The sequence below is a fragment of the Phytophthora infestans genome, genomic scaffold, assembly GCF_000142945.1.
Source record: "Phytophthora infestans T30-4 supercont1.11 genomic scaffold, whole genome shotgun sequence".
In the NCBI taxonomy this organism is placed as follows: Eukaryota; Oomycota; class Peronosporomycetes; order Peronosporales; family Peronosporaceae; genus Phytophthora; species Phytophthora infestans.
Genome location: NW_003303748.1, coordinates 442,199 through 459,825, shown reverse-complemented (window position 1 = coordinate 459,825; position 17,627 = coordinate 442,199). Strand labels below are relative to the sequence as shown.

Genomic DNA, 17,627 nt, shown 5'->3' with positions numbered 1-17,627 from the left:
CATACCGGAAAGCTTCAATTACTGTTTGTTCCTTAAATGTTACGGGGTATTACGGTCATTGTTACTGTGTGCAGACGACGACTGCGAGTTCGAGCTGGAGACGTCGACATTCCAAAGCAGAACGTCGTGTTCCGGCAAGGATTCCACGTCGGCATCTCGTACCGAGTGCGCGGCCACAAGCGATGCACTAAGCTCAGCAGCTGCGCGAGTGCAACGCCCACAGACTGCCATTTTCTCGGAGATTACGCCTGGTTTGTACGGCGAGATCTTGACCATCTTGTGAGCCACACGACAGCCTGCACACACCCGTGCGCAACACACACAACAGATCTTGTGGATGTCTCCTAGCGCTGCTGGTTTGACTGTTCGGTTACATAAGGAACACACTTTACAGCCTCGTTGAGACTTTACGGGAGGACTAGCGTGCTTGAGGAGATACGCCAGCTTATACATCTTGGCACATGCCAGGTTCTTTGGGATGGACATGACGATCTCGGTGACGGTGGACACGACCAGAGATTCCGGCGCTTCGCCCATAGCACACACGAAGCCACGCAGGAAGACGTCCACCTCACGCTCCGAACGTTGTCGATACAGATAGCAGTAGGACAGTTTAGCGCGTACAACGTTGAACTCCGTCAACTCGCGTACCTCCGGGAGATCTACGGAATGTTTTAAGTGGTATCCTAACGGTTGCTTCCGTCCATCGGGACCTTTGATCGTAATGAACCCCGTGGTCTCGAGGTACACGATGTCTCGCACTCGCATGACTGTCCCGACAAAGAACGGGTGAGCTTTTCTGCCCCCCGATATCTCGTGGAACGGTTGGGACGGCGTGGGTTTGACGAGCTGCGTTAGTACTGCCCAATCGACGTATCCGTCCTCGACGACGGCACTTTTGAGCTGCATACTACGACCGGTAGGGGTTCGGAGGCCGAGCATACAGTCCTCGACAGTCCCGTCCAGACTCCCCACTGCTAACATGAGGGGGACCACCTCATTGCCTCGCTGGGGGTCTCGTAGCCCCGACGCGCTTCTCCGTTCAGCCGCTGCCGCGCCGCGCTGCTTGTAAAGTGTGAACTTGTCCTGCTGGTTGAGCTTCTTCCATTGACTCGTATCAACCTGTCCACGACCTGTCGTCAAGAAGGTGTGGTAGTAGTCGCGCGTTTCGCGCACCACGCTGGTCGCGTATGCTTCCAACGCTTCAGCTTCGTCGAGAGGCAGCTCCACGGTGGGGAAGATGTTACGGGGTAACGGGAACTTCATTTGGTGTTGGTAGCCCCCCCCCCTTTTCACGATATCGGAGACTGCTTGGCTGGCTGCAAGGCCAAGTCGCGAATGACCACTAACGTGCTGCAGGTATCTGAGAGAGTAGGCACAGGACACCTGATCACAGTGACTCCCTGCGTGCACGTTGCGCGTCAGCTATCTGACCAAGGTCTTTTCTACTGGCCAGACAAGGCGGGATTCTTGTTTCTGGACCACCCGCAATTGAATTGTCACTTGGAGTTCCTAGGACGCTTACTGAAGCTCAGACTGAGCAAAGGGTTGGAATGTAAAAGATGTGAGTTGTGCAGAGCGACGAACTCGAGATCTTGAGTCTCAGTTGAAAGGAGTGTGGTGCAAATTCCTTTGCACGAATTTTATTGTCTGCGACTTGAACGCTACGTCCAAGGTGTGTGTCGAACGTGCTGAGGCTTGAGTAAACCTCCTGGCCAGTGGTAGTGATAGTGGGATGATGGCACTTTCACCGCGCGATCGACCATCGATTCGACGCGTGCTCGCGGCGCTCGAGTGCTGATAAATGAGACTATGGTAGCCTTTTGATTCTCGAAGCTGTACCAAGTCTCAAGGCAAACCTTTACGATACCCAGCGGCTAAATAATATCGACACCTTGTCTGCGCATTGTGGTTAAGTTGGTCTCTTTAGCTTTCCCAGAATAAATATATTTTGAAAATATCTTCGGAGGGTGGTATTGTGCGTCCTCAAGAATTATTCCGCTAAGATTTGCTAACTTTATCCTCGACCACTTCAACTTTGGTTCGTATCCACGCCAGCTCTCAATATAGCTCCGCTGTTGTTAATGGGCGCGTGACATGGCGGGCAGTGTCAAAGTTTCCACGCGTTGAGTTCTTCTCCCCGTATCCAAGTCCGCCATCATGACTCAGATGCATGACTATCTGGAACATGAACACCGTCAGGCTTCGTTGCCCAACGACGAGGCTGTCGAGGTTGTTGACGACAAGAATGTCGTCGTGCTCACGACCGAAGAGTTGACACCCGTAATGGACGTCTCAAGTGCCACATTAGATGACGTTCTCCACGTCTTGACGAAGAGCTCAGACTGGCAGCAACTGTACGAGGCGGTCGTGATGCTGCGCCGCTTCGTCGTACATCACAGCCAAGTGATCACGACCAAACAGAACGAAGAACTGCTACGTCCACTTGCGCTAGAATGCGACAGTCTCCGATCAGCTCCGTCCAAAAACGCTCTTTTAGCATGTGCGGAATGCTTCGAGTTTCTACCTCGATCGACTCAAGAGCGTGCGTTGCTCGGTGGGGCACGTCCCGAGATGATCGACGTGCTTCTACGTCGATCTGTATGTGAGAAGAAGTTCCTACGTGACGCGGCCTTAATCGCAGCACAGAAGCTAGCGACCCATCTTGCCGGTATACCGCTTCTAGTAGCAGTAGCCCGGTACGGCACTAACAAGAACGGCAAATTATGTGGCTCAGCTGCGAAGATCATAGCGTTGAGTCTGGAACGCTTACTACAAGACCAACCGATGCTAAACCACAAAGGCATTGAGTCCTTGAAGGCGTTGTATCGTGCTTTAGCAGCATTCCGCGAGAGCAAGGACGCGACTGCACGTACGGAGGCGACAGTAAGTTTCCAGCGGCTAGCTGCGTTACTGGGCACGAAAGCGCTCGAGAGCGGCGTGAAAGACGCTTTACCGGGTGCAGGGCAAGCTGGGGCTGTAACGCGCATCCTTAAAGACGCCTCTGCTAACACCAGCGTCACGAAACCTCGAACTCAAGTGAGGTCATTACGCGATCGTGTGCGAACGGGAACTGTAGCAATAAACTAAGGCAACTCTAATTCAAAACACTGTATTCCCTAACTGTAAAGCATCAAGGTTGTTTTGTCTCCGTCTTACTGGACGTCAGCGACGCCGATGAGGATTTCCCGGCCGAGATCGTCCGACAGCTTGTCGCCGCTGATCACGACGACACGGTCGCCGGCAGACAACCATCCCATCTTCTTGGCGTGAGCGATGGCCTCCGCGGTAGTCGGGGCACGGTCAAGGTAGTCCGGCACCACCGGGTACAGACCGCGGTGGATCTGGAGCTGACGGCCGACCTTAAGGTCGGTGGTGAAGCACATGACCGGCACAGTCGGTTTGTACTTGGCGACCTTTCGGGCCGTGTAACCGGTACGGGTGAGCACAATCAGGAGCTGCGCGTGCATCTCGTTGGCCGTCTTGACTGCCGACGACACGGCTGACTCGACGTCCGACGTGGGCGGCTCGAACTGGAACTTGGCCTGGTAGTTAGGCTTGAGTAGGAGCTGGTCGGCCTCCTTGATCACCGTGTTCATCGTGGCCACAGACTCGATCGGGTACTTGCCCTGAGCCGACTCGCCACTGAGCATGACGCAGTCCGCGCCGTCCAGCACGGCATTGCCGACATCCGACACTTCGGCACGCGTGGGGCGCGGGTTGTTCTGCATGGATTCGAGCATCTGCGTCGCCACAATAACCGGCTTTCCGACGGCGTTACAGCGGTCCACCATCATCTTCTGGTATGTCAGGACCTTCTGTGCCGGCACTTCGACACCCAAATCGCCACGGGCACACATGATGCCATCCGAGGCCTCGAGGATCTCCTCAAAGTTCTGGATACCTTCGAGGTTCTCGATCTTAGAGATGATCTTAGGGGCAATGTAACCAGGTTGGTTACCCCAGTGTTTCTTAACGCACTCTCCCACGAACGAACGGATCGAGTTCACGTCGCTGGCCTTACGGATGAACGAGGCCGCGATAAAGTCGATATCGTGCTCGACACCCCAATCCAGGTCGCGTTTGTCCTTATCAGATAGAGCAGGCAACTCGACGATCAAACCCGGGAGGTTTACACCCTTACGGTTACCGATTTCCTCGGTATTGTGGATGTGGCACGTAATCTCATCCTTACCCACTGACGTACAGGTGAGACGGATAAGGCCGTCAGATAGTAACACTGTATCGCCCACCTTAACGGTTTCGGCTAACTGCTGATACGTAACGTAGAACTTGTCGGCGGTACCCTCAAGCTCGAAAGCCGGGTCGGTCGTGAGCACCACCGACTTGCCACTCTCTAACGTGATTTTCTTGCCGTCACGCATCTTACCCGTACGGATCTCGGGTCCTTTGGTGTCGTGTAGCACGGCACGTAGGTTGAATTTGGCCTGACCCTCGGCGTGCACGCCGCGACAGGCACGAAGGTTAGTGACGCGCAGCAAGGCCTCGTCGTACTCGGCGTGTGAGAAGTTAATGCGCATGATACGCAAACCTTCGTCCGTGATCTTCTGTAGCATGTCCAGCTGCTCCGACACGGGGCCGATAGTGGCCACGATCTTGGTCATGCTGAACTTGGAGCTGCGCGGGTTCTTGTACAGCTCCGAGGCGGAGGCGAAGTTGCGCACAGAAGGCTTCACGGTACGGAGGGCAAGACGACGCAGCATGGTGATAGAGAGCGATGCAAGCTTGAAAACTCTGTGAGTGATACAAGGAAAGACAGGTTAGAGTTATTGGTGGCAGGCGTTGAAGTGATGCGTGTCTTTTTACCAAGGTGGCTGCTTGGCGTGTGGTGGTGAAGGCACTTGGTTTTGGTGCTTGGAGAATGCCTTTAGAAATGGATATCTGTGAAATTTTATTAGCCGGTATTATTTAATAGGGTGATTCAAAGTGGCGAAACAAGAATGATAATCAGCCAATCAGAGCGATTTACCTTTATGCCGTTATGTTATGTTTTCTTGACACCTAAGAACATAACAACTTTGTAAGGGTTTTCCTCCATGATGACATTTTGAAAGAGCCATCCTGTCAACTAAAGTTATGGGATGCACCTCTAAAAGATTGAAATACAGTGCAAAAAAATATTTATTTAATACTGGAATTCCTCAGTTTCCGGTAGTGAGATTTATTTAGTTCTAAAGTGCCAATAAACGGAGTTATCTTAACAAAAAAAGTGAAGTAACTTACGATTGTGGATATAAAAATATATTTTAAGGTAAAAAATGCTTTTTCCAAAATATTGCTTACTGAAATTACCTTTTTACGATAGTTGGTGCACTGTGTGCTTCTCCTAACCAATGGTTTCTTCTCCTTCAAAAGTTGCTCTTTCGTCAAACGTGTAATCATTTTCGAATCAAGATGGCAACCAACAGCCCCTTCAGCACACGGCAAATGTGTAGCTTCTACGAGCCCGTTTTAGACGCTCAGCGTCTTGCTTGGCAAAGAGGCTGAACTAACGGCTAAACAGCACAGCCTGCTCAAGGATTGCGGTGCCCGCAGCGGATCACGCCGACGAAGACGCGGTCGCAAATGCTGACCGCAGTAGCTTTGTGGATCGCGCGCTGAGAGCGCGAAAGAAACCGCGAGTCGCTGCTCAAGCCTACGGTGCTGTGCGCTTTATACCACCTACATATAATGCGGTGGAGCGCCTGCTCGGCAAGGCGCGGCACGTGCTGTCACTTTATTGTACCAAGTCGCCTGGAGATGTTGCTCTTCCTAAAACTCAACCGTCGGATTTGGGGAGCCGCAACTGTATCGAAGGTTATGAGTGCGTAAGTCAGAGCTAGATAGCTACCAAAATACAGGTTGTCATCCTGTGGTTGGATTCGCTATCGTCTAATTTGTTTTTATTTTGGTATTGTTAAAAGAAGGTGCAATACTACGGAATAGTTTATTTCACCAAAGCTTAGTGATCCACGGAATATCTGATTGCGGAGACATTGCAAAATGGCTTGGCAAAGCCATTTTCGGATGGCCTGGTCACGCCCACTAAAAGTAGGAGAATGTCAATTATCTCATGCAAATTTGAAACTCCTGAGCTCTTTTAAATACTTACTATATAACTATGTTTGTGAGCACATTGCCAACGGAGCTCAGTCCACGGAGCAGGATGATGTGCGGCGCCGTGTGCGCAAGCCGTGGCGAGAACTATGGAGGACAGGAGACGACAAATCGTATGATGAATTTCCAGGGCGTCTATCAGCTTATGTTCGGGTTACAAATTGTTGAAGGAATGATTTGCGCAGAGTTGTTAGGGCAGTACAGAACTGAATGAGGACAAAGGTAGAGAGGATTAGGCGGCCATAGTGAAGAGGAAGTCTTGAGTGTAGAAGGAGAAGACGCTTGTGGTGGACTTGGTAAAAGAAGAAGAGCATGTGGTGGACTCGGTAAAAGAAGAAGTAAGATTAATGTTTAAGAAAGTAGCGGGCTACTAACAAGAAATTAGTATGCGGCATTCAGAAACATAGTCTAGAATTGCCGCTACCATTCATAGTACTAAAATGTTCCAGACATTTTAGTACATTATTTATTAGAGTCAAAAATACCGTGTCTCTTCATTATTAGTTTATAGAGAGCACGATGGAGAGACGGTCCCTGTGACGGGCCCTAACCTCAACAGCCTCCCTGGATCGACATCAGGGAACGTCATTGGATAATATAATACACGTGTTTTGATTGGTCTACGAAAACCCTGTTAAAAATGTTCAGTCAATTTACAAAATGGCTACACGAATTCGTGTTTTATGCGTTTCTGAAGCTCCTAGAGGCCCTACAGCCAAACGGAGACCGGATTTGGACTCTACTCGCCAGGGCAGTTTTCTGGGGAGGTGGAGTCCAAATCGCCATTTGGCCACTTGTGCACCAGGTGGCATACTGAAAAATGACTCGAAAGTTCAAAACGAATTAGTTTTGACAGTGATAGGTTTTGAGAGTACACTTGTATTGAAGTTAATAGCAGTTACAACAAGTGGCCATCTTATCGGTCGTGTATGTTAACTTAGAGAAGCTCAATGCCATCAGAATCGGCCCACATGACGGACAGCCTTGAATTTAGTAGAGACGACAAACGCAGATGATGCTGAGACGGCATAAGGTCTTATTCTATGGTCCGGCGCGCGGTATAGGATCAATCAGCAGCTCGGGGGCTCATCGAGCTGATCTCGTAGTCTCACATCACAATTTACACTCTACTGTCACCGCACCAGCCACACGCACGTCAAGGACACGCACGTCAAGGCCACGACACCAACAAATTTCGGTGCTTCAACAGCCAGCTTTGGGTATTGCAACGCTTCATTCTCGCTCAGTCGGCGTCATTCAGGATACTTGTGGAGACCAGGCAGATTGGCTCGAGGCTCAGTTATTTAACGCCAGCTTTGAGGATCATGTCTCGGTCGGCGCAGGTGGCCCGGATGGACCCTACTATCGCCGTGCATCTCATTACAATGGCTGCCCCAAAGCAGTTACCTTCGATTACAATTTCTCTATATGAAATAGTACAGTTATATTTCACTAGATAGTCATCATCACATCGGAGATGCTTACTTCGACAGCCTCCCACATCGAGGAATGTGTATGATGCTCTATCTGTCGGATAGTTACCACAGGTGGCTGTTATAACAGTCCTGTACGTACATGAGCATTTACAAGAAGTAGATCTTGTTTTGATATTGATGATCTTTTTCCTTTGACTTTCATTGTCAGATTTGTCGCCTTGTGCTGTTTTGCTTTGGCAATAACTGTGCTGATTTCTTGTTTTCATTGTTATTTTGGCTACTCAGGAAAACCTTAGAGGATTAAACCTGTTCACCGTAGTGATTGTTGTTGCTATCGTTTTAGTTATACGAATTTGTAGCAGCTACTTCAGGGAAACCTTTAATTTTAAGGATCAAAACCTGTTCGCTGAATTGTTGCTGTTATCGTTTTAGCTTTACGAATTTGTAGAAGCTACCTCAGGAAAACCTTTAATTTTAAGGATCAAAACCTGTTCGCTCTGTTGTTGGCTACTCAGGAAACCTTCGAGGATACACCTGATCACCGTATTTATCTTTATATATTTTGTGTATGCGTTTTAGCTTTGTTCATTTCTTAAACTGCCATTGTTTTGCTCTTTCATATGTGTGGTTTGTTTTTTGTTTTTCCGCTGCTGAGGTCTTATAGAATTGCCTCCCAATTTCATGAAATGGTTGATATAGGTGCTGCAGTCATTTTCAATTTGTTCTGACTATTATTATTGAGAGCTTATAGTTTTCAAATATTTTTGAAGAAAGGCTACAGCTTTCAAAGCATAAAAACATCTAACAGTGTCATCGGTAGTGTACGCATCTTGTTTGCAGGCTCTCATCGTTGGGGCTATTTTTCTCCCTAGAGGCTCATGGAGTTGTTTCTCATTTCGAAGATTTTTATTTTGTTTATACTTCGCAAGTGCAAGCAATAGGTTTGTAAACTATCGATTCCATTGAAAATGAAACTAATGCAGTAAAACTATAGTTGCTTTCTGTAGACAGAGGCTTGTGTAGGCTTGTCTTAAAGTCATAAAGTATTGAAGATTTTTTCTTTATGCTGGAAATGTTTGAAACTTTTGCCGCAATAATTTTTTTTTTAAGTTTGGCGAATTGAATGAATTGTTTTGGCGTTGTTGCCTCCCAGTTTCATACATTTCTGGGCGTATTTCTTAACTTGGTTAAATACCAGACACATGTTTGTATGGACAATTGCCCATTTTTATTTTATCTCTTTCTTGTTTTTTTAAGGTATATTTTTATTTTACAGGTCCAAAATGTAGTGGATTACCTGTTCTCAACAAGCCGTAGATCTGCATTTAGTAGACTGCTGCAGCTTTGCATTAAGCGAGGTTTTAGCTGTGCCATTCCTCCTTGTAGCTCGAGATGCACATATTTAAAATGGTATTTCATTAAGTACACATATACTAGTAGTAAATACACAGCTTGTAGCTGGAATAATTTTTGCACAGCTTTATAGCTCGCAAGTGGGGCATTTGGCCTCCCAGTATGGCGTGACACTACAGCAATGCTGCTGGTGCGTGAGGGCGGTATTTAGTTCTTCGCCTTAAATATGTACTACATGTACTTGTACATCATCAAATGCATGTACGTGTATGTGTACGTGTACGTGTACGTGTATGTGTACGTGTACGCGTACATGTACGTAGAGCACAAGGCACTGTGGCCTTCTAGTACGGCTTTTCAACCAGACAGCGCTATGGCTGGTCTGGCATCATGGCCTCACAACTCGGCAATGGCCGGTGTGGCACGGAATGTATGTGTCTCGTGCGGCGCTACAGCTCCATGGCTGGCGCGGGGGTTTCATGACCTCCCAGCATGGCGAATAACTACGCATGCTGTGCTACAGCACAGTGGCTGGAGCCAAGTTGGCAACGTGGCCTCACGCGAGTTGGTGTCCGTCGGCGATTTTCTCTCCGATCTCCTTCATGAGCCTTGGGGCTTGGAAACGCATCGTCTTACCGCTTTCAGCTCGTCAGTACCCTGGCGAAGCGTTGGGCTGATAACCTGTTGAAGGAATGATTTGCGCAGAGTTGTTAGGGCAGTACAGAACTGAATGAGGACAAAGGTAGAGAGGATTAGGCGGCCATAGTGAAGAGGAAGTCTTGAGTGTAGAAGGAGAAGACGCTTGTGGTGGACTTGGTAAAAGAAGAAGAGCATGTGGTGGACTCGGTAAAAGAAGAAGTAAGATTAATGTTTAAGAAAGTAGCGGGCTACTAACAAGAAATTAGTATGCGGCATTCAGAAACATAGTCTAGAATTGCCGCTACCATTCATAGTACTAAAATGTTCCAGACATTTTAGTACATTATTTATTAGAGTCAAAAATACCGTGTCTCTTCATTATTAGTTTATAGAGAGCACGATGGAGAGACGGTCCCTGTGACGGGCCCTAACCTCAACACAAATGATCTACTTCGGTGCACAATGAATCATGTGGATCGCGAAGAGGACTTCCTAGCTGCCAATTATCACTAGGAGCTCTGCATCGTTACGAAATGCCCCCCCCCAGCAATGTGCTGCATCTGGTAAAACATGCAAATGTCGATACAAGATTCTAGCATGTGAAGAATTTGACTTTATATCTGTACTGGAGGAAGAAATACATGTAATGACTGATGATGCTCCCGAGTCTCCTGTAAATCCTAAGCTTACGGACGACATTAAATCTTATATTCTGGCTAAGCTGAATGACTCACTGTCAATTGTGCCGCAGCTTTTGCTCGCATTTCTGTGCCGGGAAGCTCAGCGGATTCGGATTCTTGGCCTAACAGCGGTGTTGAAGCACGTCTAGAGCTTTGTTAAAGGCTGAAGAAGAAAGAAGAAGCCTGACAGTATGGCTCCTGTAATCGAGATTTGTCGACAATGCATGTATGATCGGGAAGGTCGTGAGGATAGAGGCCACGATGACCTGCTTGTTCGCTGCGATGTAAAGAGCGTGAATGAACCTTCGCTTGGGTCTGTCTCTAAGGCAAACACTTTGAATTGGATTTACATGCATGGAGCTTATAGCGCGCTCTGTAGCTGTGCAGCAAAATGCACTTCTAGCCATTATGATGCACTTGGGCAGTTATCACCGCATCGTGAAGCAGAAGTATCCCGTCTTTGTGGCTGGAATATTGGATCGTAGTGGTGCTTTTCTACCTGTAGTTTACTTCTGCACATTACAGCGTCGTGAAGTGGATATAGCTTGGTGTATTGCGTTCCGAAAACGAGTCGTATACGGACTGTTTCAAGTGCAGCTTAGTTCTGACTATGTCATGATGGAAGTGGCCAAGGCCCAATACAACGCATGTGTATCGGATCTTTCACAAAGCAACATTCTAATGTGCTGGTTACATGTCACACAAAATGTGGCTAAGCACCTTCATGACCAAAAGCTATATCGAATCCAAACAGTTGATTTTTCGAAATCTTTACGATTTGCATTTCGCTATTAATAAGAAAATATGATTCTGTCGTAAGTTCTTGGAGGTGTGGCGATGAGATTTGTTCAACCTTTCGCAGGGTGGTCAATCATATAATTTCATTTTGGATTCTCGGAGGCTGTTTTCTTGTTGACAAGCTTTTCATACCCCAACCGGGTACGTAGCAGCAAACAATCCCTTAGAAACATATCACTACACGCTGAAACTCGTAAATGACAGCAAAAGAGCTAGTCATACGGAGCTGGTCACACGCCTAGACTTATCTCGAATTGCATAGGTTGCATTAACGGCTCCGTTTAATGACGAGCATAAAGTTTCGAAGCGACCTAAGGCTTCCTGTAGAAAGATGAAAAATAAGAAAACAATGATGACATCCACTGCTCATCGTTTTGGAGATCTGAACCCGTCCTTGTACAGATTGCACCGTCAGCAGAAATTCTAAGTATAACCGAGTCCGGCACCAACATTAGAGGGTAATCCACCAACTACCTCATCTGAAGTTCTAAATGAAGTCCATCGCTCTCACGGGGCGACCAGTTACACTAGCTTAATGTGGGTTGGTATACCTCAAAGAGGCTGGACCATTGATGCAGCTCATAGGTTCTATATGTTTCTAATAAGGAAGAAATGAGGAATCTGCTTTCATGTGATTAAGTCCACGCAGTTTCCCGAGTTGCCCTGTCCAGTAGTGCGGGATCCGCAGCAGCGATTTGTGACACAGAACTGTCAGAAATCGCAGAAATTGCGATAAAAGAATTCATTTGTGGACCATTAGCATTGCAGGAATCGCGAGCGGTACCAGTCGTCCTACCAGTGCCACCGCAAGAAGGGGACCAACGCATTGATCAAGGTAGTCCAAGAGAAGATTCTCCAGCGCCGCTGGACCTGCCAGTGACAGAGTATGCAGATGATAATCGTGAAAATGTTTTGGACGAATCTGAATCGCTACCGGCCTTTCCAGAGCCACCAAATCTACCAGTGATAGAGAATTCATCTGATGATGGTGAAGAGGTACTGCAAGATTGTGAAACCAGAGAGGACACGGCTGGTTCTTCACGAAATATACAGAAAGTTGCTGATGTCCGTCGGTCGAGAAGGCGAAGGAATCCTTTGTTTCGCGCTTGCGAGTCTTACGAATTAATAAAGAAGCAGAAGAAATAAGGTGGCTCGTAGGCTTCAGTACATGTAATTTGGTAAGACAAATTTACACGGATATTACACAGCCAGTATGTTGTACAAGATACGTTTCAAGTACAGCTTCTTTAGATGCACGGTAAAGGTCAGTAAAGGTTACAGGCTGTAACTTACAGACTCGTGCAGTACTGGTACCTAGAAGAACTACAAGCTGTATCTTCTGCATGCAGCTGTGATTTAAAAATTTGCTTTGTTGCAACTTACAGGAACTCTTTTAATCTCACTTTCCAAATAACCAGAGCACTTAAAAAACGTACTTCATATCACGAGTAAAAGGATATTGCTCTCGGTGGTCGGTACACTGATTCTCTGAGCAAGCCTTCACATGTGCATCAAGAATCTCGACTCAAGTTTGTTGTTACGCTGCATTCGGGTGAGGAGAAATTGTCTCTCCTAGGCATAACGGCGCACTTCCAACCTGTGCGCATGGTGGCGCTAAACGATGCGACGGGTGCAGAAAAATAAACAGAATGCTGGCTCGTCAAAGTTTGTCAACTTAAAAGAGAATTGCTATTGGCAATAACCGTACACAAGCAGCGATCCAGATGCCACACTACATCGATATGACCATTCACAACGCGTGCAACATTTCACTAATGGAAAGCAGCTCATCTGGACGAGATGAAGACAGCTGTGCGAATATGTGTCTCTCTTTTGGAGCAGCGTCGACACGACGTGATTGCGTGTGGTGTCGGAGAGGATTTCTGTATGGAGAAGTTGCTCGAATCGATGCTCAAGGCTGATAGAAACCCGTGCGACATCCATCTGCCATCCAGAAATGACGGTGGCGACACTGAGTGCTACGATATGTCATATGTATACACGTATTTAGACGCACCCAACGTACGCGAAGTGCTAGAAGTGGACTCGAAACGTGTAGGCGCGTGGCAGGAGTACAACTCGAATGCGTCGGCATCCGGCGTCGTCCATGCGCCAGTTTGACTTGCCCTGCAGTCAGGCCAAGGCTGTAGGTGTCTATGCGACTACAAGACTCGCTGAATGCGGCCGACATGGAAGCTGGGGGGGGGGAGGGGCCTGAGGAAACACGGCGATAAGGCGAGACCGTATTTCAATAAGCTGCTGAGCATTCTGATGACGTCGAGTTCTATCACTAGGGTCTGGCTGTTTGCGCTTAACGTTTTCCCTCACGAGCTCCAAACTACTGCGTAGGGCCGTAATGGCTGCAAGACATATGGCGTTCGGCCCGAATACCGTCCACGATGGCTGTAAGGGTACGGTTCGTGTCCTATTCGTCGATGGCACCTTCCTCCAACTCGTCACAAAGGTATCCTAGACACTCGAGCGTGGCCTGGATGCATCCTTCAATGACGCTCGTTACATTTTGTAGTAGAGGCTCCGACAGGGTCGGTCATACCTTCTGTAGCAGCTCGATGCTGCCGATCTTGGCCACGAGCTGGGCGCTCGTGTGGGGAGTCACAGGGTCGTTGGACTGCAGCACACCGAGGGAGCCATCCTTGATCTGGGTGCGAAGGGCTGTGTCCATGACCATCCAAGCATTGATCTTCTGCTGCTGTAGAGGGTCGTCCTTAGCGTCCAGCACGTTCTTGAGGTATTGGCTGGCGGCTTGATAGGTACTGCGTAGCAGCTGAGTAGCTACAAGTGATAGAGGCTGTGAGCACTAAACTGCCTTCGAATTATATCCTTGTTGGTTTTACGCTATTTTGTTCATATCTCTGTTATTACTTCATGGTTTGCTCTTTCGACTGGCCGTATCAGTTTCGTCTTTCAAGAACTACAAGTAGTACGTACCCGTAGAGAGCTACTTCAGTAAGATAGGCATCATAAGTCGAATGAGCTCATTCAGAAGCGTTCTCGTCGTAATGCTGGAAGTGGCCTTAGATTCTTGCTCAGTTCGATTGGCGCCTAGTTCCTCTATATAGTGCTGCCTTCCCAGGCTGACGGTTACACTACGAAAATAAAAAGTTGGTGATGACTCCTGTTTCAAAAATTGCCAATGCACCACTTATCAGCTCATAAACGCAACTTTACTGTTTAAATGTCCACTTTTGTAGCTTCTTCTCCTCATGAAAATGTTGTCCACGTTTTTCTCAAGTCTTTCCGGATTTTGAAATTTTTCAGGTTGTGTTTTTAGCACAAAAAAGTTGATCAACTTTAGCAATTTTCAGGGTTTAAGCCACAATGTATTAATACAAGGGATGCCTTAAATCTCTTTACTTTGTATTGACAGAATCAGCCGACAGCGTGACGCCTCTTGTGATACTCCAACCTGGTGATCTCAATGTCTGCTCAGAGCGATAGACAGGTTAAACAAGTCGAGAGGATCCGTCTGAGCTTTCAAATTCGAATTCACCAGCAACCAGCGCGTCGTTAAGACACGAAAAGCAAAAGATTACTTTCCTCCTCGTCGCGTTAAGAGTCGATGACTGGAACTTGGGCCTCTGTTCAATCTTGCACGAGCTGCAAACGAACCCAAAACAAAGACTGCATCTGAAATACGGTCCAAACCAGCGCCACACCCGCTTACGACACGTAATACAAGTGTGGTCCACCCGGAGAGAACTCAACTCCAGTCCGAATTTCCTCGTTTTACCACCTTTGGAATCCTGGAACGGTGATAATATCAGTTTAACAAATCGAGGTACGACTACCCGACGTACTCCGTCACTCATGGGATCCAGCATTGTCATTGCGTAAACCGACACTAACGTTTCACTGACTTGTCGGAAGAAGAAACACACCGAAAGTTTCGCACGTACTCGGTCTGGTAAGCTGTGGGTTTCTGGAATGTCCACCGAGTGCATGAAATGGTACCCCACACGTCCACCGCTAGGTAGGTACTTGATACCTGTAGCTTCGACGTAAACGTAGTCGCGGTTCTTAACGATCCCCATTGTTCGACGACGCACATCCAAGTCCATCCACTTAAGTGTGATAGACTGGACAGGGTCTTCCATAGTCGGTTCTTGGACAGTAGAAAGCAATGCAGCGCCACTGGGATCATTGGCTCGCTTGACAGTACCAGACATTAGGTCGTCGAGAGCACCGGAAATTGACCCAACGCAGAGCATTGAGTATAAATCTGGTCCAGAATCGGCTTGCTGCTTCCGTCGTTTCTCGGTATACAGTCGAATGTGGTTCTTTATCTGAACGAGTTTCCAAAATTTGGAGTCTACGCCGTCAAATTCTTGATACTGTTCGAAGTTCGCGTCGACGAGAGTGGTGGTGATGACTTGCAGCTCATCCTCATTAACAGAGGAGAGCGATATACGCTGGAATGGAGTGTTCTGCGGCATGCCCACGCTGTAAGACGAAAAGTAACTTGCATGTTCGCTCATTTACTTTTTCTCAGATACTAACAAATCTCTAGTTTCTCCCATGCGGAAAAGCTTTTCATGACGCTCCAATGACCAAACCAACCCTCGATTACTTAATAGTTTTGCCGTTCCCATTGCAGCTCGCACCGATGGTACGGTACAGTTATTGTACTTCTGCAGTAATTTTTTGGGGATTTTTTTAAGCTCTTATCTTCTTTATCTCGTTTGCCAGATCGAATGAGAATCTTGTTGACAGATCTCGGGGTTATTGCTTAGACGCAATGAAAAGGAAAACTTGGACTCGTTTCTAGCTATCAAGTCGGTTAGGCAAGAGAAGCAAATGGTGACTTTCCGTTGAGTCACTTTGCCGTTTGAAGTCGGAAGCTCCACCTTCTTTTCGATTTTACAGGCGTTGCAAACGTACTCACAGCACAACATACACATCCTGTGGTGTCTTGCAAATTTGGGCAAGCGCCACATACGCTTGGTGCAGCTGCCGCAGCTCTGGCTTGAAGTCGCCGTTTACCGAGCGTTTGTGACGATTTTTGAATGGGTTTTCTCTTGGACGTAGCCACCAGTGTCTTGACAAATCGAGGGACGAGAGCGTGTCGAGCTGGCCCACTCATTGGACTCATCATCACCATGGAACATACAGACAGGGAAGCTTTATCAACTTGACGGAAGAACGAATAGACCGAAAGATCAGAGCGCACACGTCCTGGTAAATTCAGAGCTTGAGGGATACCCACTGAGTGCATGACATGATACCCCAGAGGTTCCCCACTCGGGAGGTGTTTAATCCCAGTAGCCTCAACGTACACGTAGTCTCGATTCCTAATAAGCCTCATGGATTCATGACGGACGTCAAGCTCCATCCACTCCGCCGCGACAGACTTGAATGGGTCGTGCTATGACGGTTCCTTGACCGGGATTAACACAGCTGCCTCCTGGACGTTGAGGCTGCAAGTGCAGACATCAAGTCGTGCAGTGTACCGTGAATCGATCCGACGCCTAGTAGCGACTGTAAATCGGAAGTGAAACATTGTCGTTGCTCTTGTCGAGCGCTAAAAGCGTGGATTCCATCGGTCATCCGGACGAAATTCCACATTTTTGGGTCTATCGTCGAAAAGTTCTGATACCCGTTAAAGTTCGCGTCGAGAATTGTCGTAACAATACTCTGGAGCGCCTTTGTGTCGGTAAGGGACAACAATATTGGCTTGAATGGACAGGGCATCTTAGCAGGTGAAGTTGGGAAGTACTGGGCACTTTGGTGAATGATCTTGTGGAGACACATAACTGAGATGAAACCAAGTTAAGGATGGAGCTAATCCATTCTTTCCGATATGCCGCGTTTGTGTCGTATTAGTGCCAAATTTCAAACGAGCACAAATGCTAAGGATTACGATACGGTAAGTTTATTCTGACGCAAAGTATAATTTGGCTTCAACTGTACGCCGTACAGTGTACGGCGAGTGTGCGTAAGCTGCCTTTCCAACATGTATTATTAATGGCACTTGCTATTCAACCCGACTGGTGTGGAAGAGACAGGCTAATGGTGCCCGACAGCACCCGATCAATGCCCGACCATGCCCGACACAAATTAAGTCAGTTGAGCAATCAAGCGTCCGTATACGTATATCCGGATGTGAAGACTTTGTGGTTTGAGCGTGCAAGTACGACCGGCATCATGTCATGAGCATGAGAAACTTTATTCAGTAGAGCTCAGTGGGACTGGTAAGTGCAGAATCAATATCAACTTGTTGAAAGAGTTAACTATAGACACATATATATGTATCTGTAGCGCAGATACTGTAACTCCTTCCTACTCAGCATGCACAGACCTTGGGCACCAGCGAATACCTCAAACGCTAGCAGAACATACATACCACAATTGTATGTATCTACTTGTACCCCTAGATCGCCCATGTAGTGGTGTACTCGGTATTTCCTTGGTGCGTAGTTTGGCAGTTGCATTGCCAGCTTTTCTGCGATCGCTCGGACTCTAACGACATAGCTCGAGCTCATTGGGTCATAGATGCACACATCATTCAGATTTAAGTTCACCATTACGCTGCACCAATGCGTGTTGCTGCAGCATATAGGGATCAGAATTTTCTCGTTCGTCTTGC

General features: G+C 47.6%; 4 protein-coding genes across 4 annotated transcripts; 1 reads left to right on the top strand and 3 right to left on the bottom strand.

Annotated features, from left to right (window-relative positions):
• Positions 1-39: 39 nt before the first annotated feature.
• PITG_07407 (uncharacterized protein) lies at positions 40-1,306 on the bottom strand (the record flags this gene model as incomplete). Its single annotated transcript, XM_002904389.1, has 1 exon — positions 40-1,306. The coding sequence occupies one exon, from the start codon at positions 1,264-1,266 to the stop codon at positions 40-42; it is 1,227 nt and encodes a 408-aa protein (XP_002904435.1).
• An 810-nt stretch (positions 1,307-2,116) lies between these two features.
• PITG_07406 (uncharacterized protein) lies at positions 2,117-3,124 on the top strand (the record flags this gene model as incomplete). Its single annotated transcript, XM_002904388.1, has 2 exons — positions 2,117-2,758; positions 2,804-3,124. The coding sequence occupies 2 exons, from the start codon at positions 2,170-2,172 to the stop codon at positions 3,088-3,090; spliced, it is 876 nt and encodes a 291-aa protein (XP_002904434.1).
• A 20-nt stretch (positions 3,125-3,144) lies between these two features.
• PITG_07405 (pyruvate kinase, putative) lies at positions 3,145-4,724 on the bottom strand (the record flags this gene model as incomplete). The annotated part of the gene is made up of 1 exon (XM_002904387.1): positions 3,145-4,724. One exon carries the CDS (start codon positions 4,722-4,724, stop codon positions 3,156-3,158), a length of 1,569 nt encoding a protein of 522 aa, XP_002904433.1.
• An 8,724-nt stretch (positions 4,725-13,448) lies between these two features.
• On the bottom strand, positions 13,449-16,142 carry PITG_07404 (uncharacterized protein; the record flags this gene model as incomplete). Its single annotated transcript, XM_002904386.1, has 5 exons — positions 13,449-13,511; positions 13,578-13,816; positions 14,399-14,450; positions 14,941-15,468; positions 15,981-16,142. The coding sequence occupies 5 exons, from the start codon at positions 16,140-16,142 to the stop codon at positions 13,449-13,451; spliced, it is 1,044 nt and encodes a 347-aa protein (XP_002904432.1).
• Between the last annotated feature and the right edge of the window lie 1,485 nt (positions 16,143-17,627).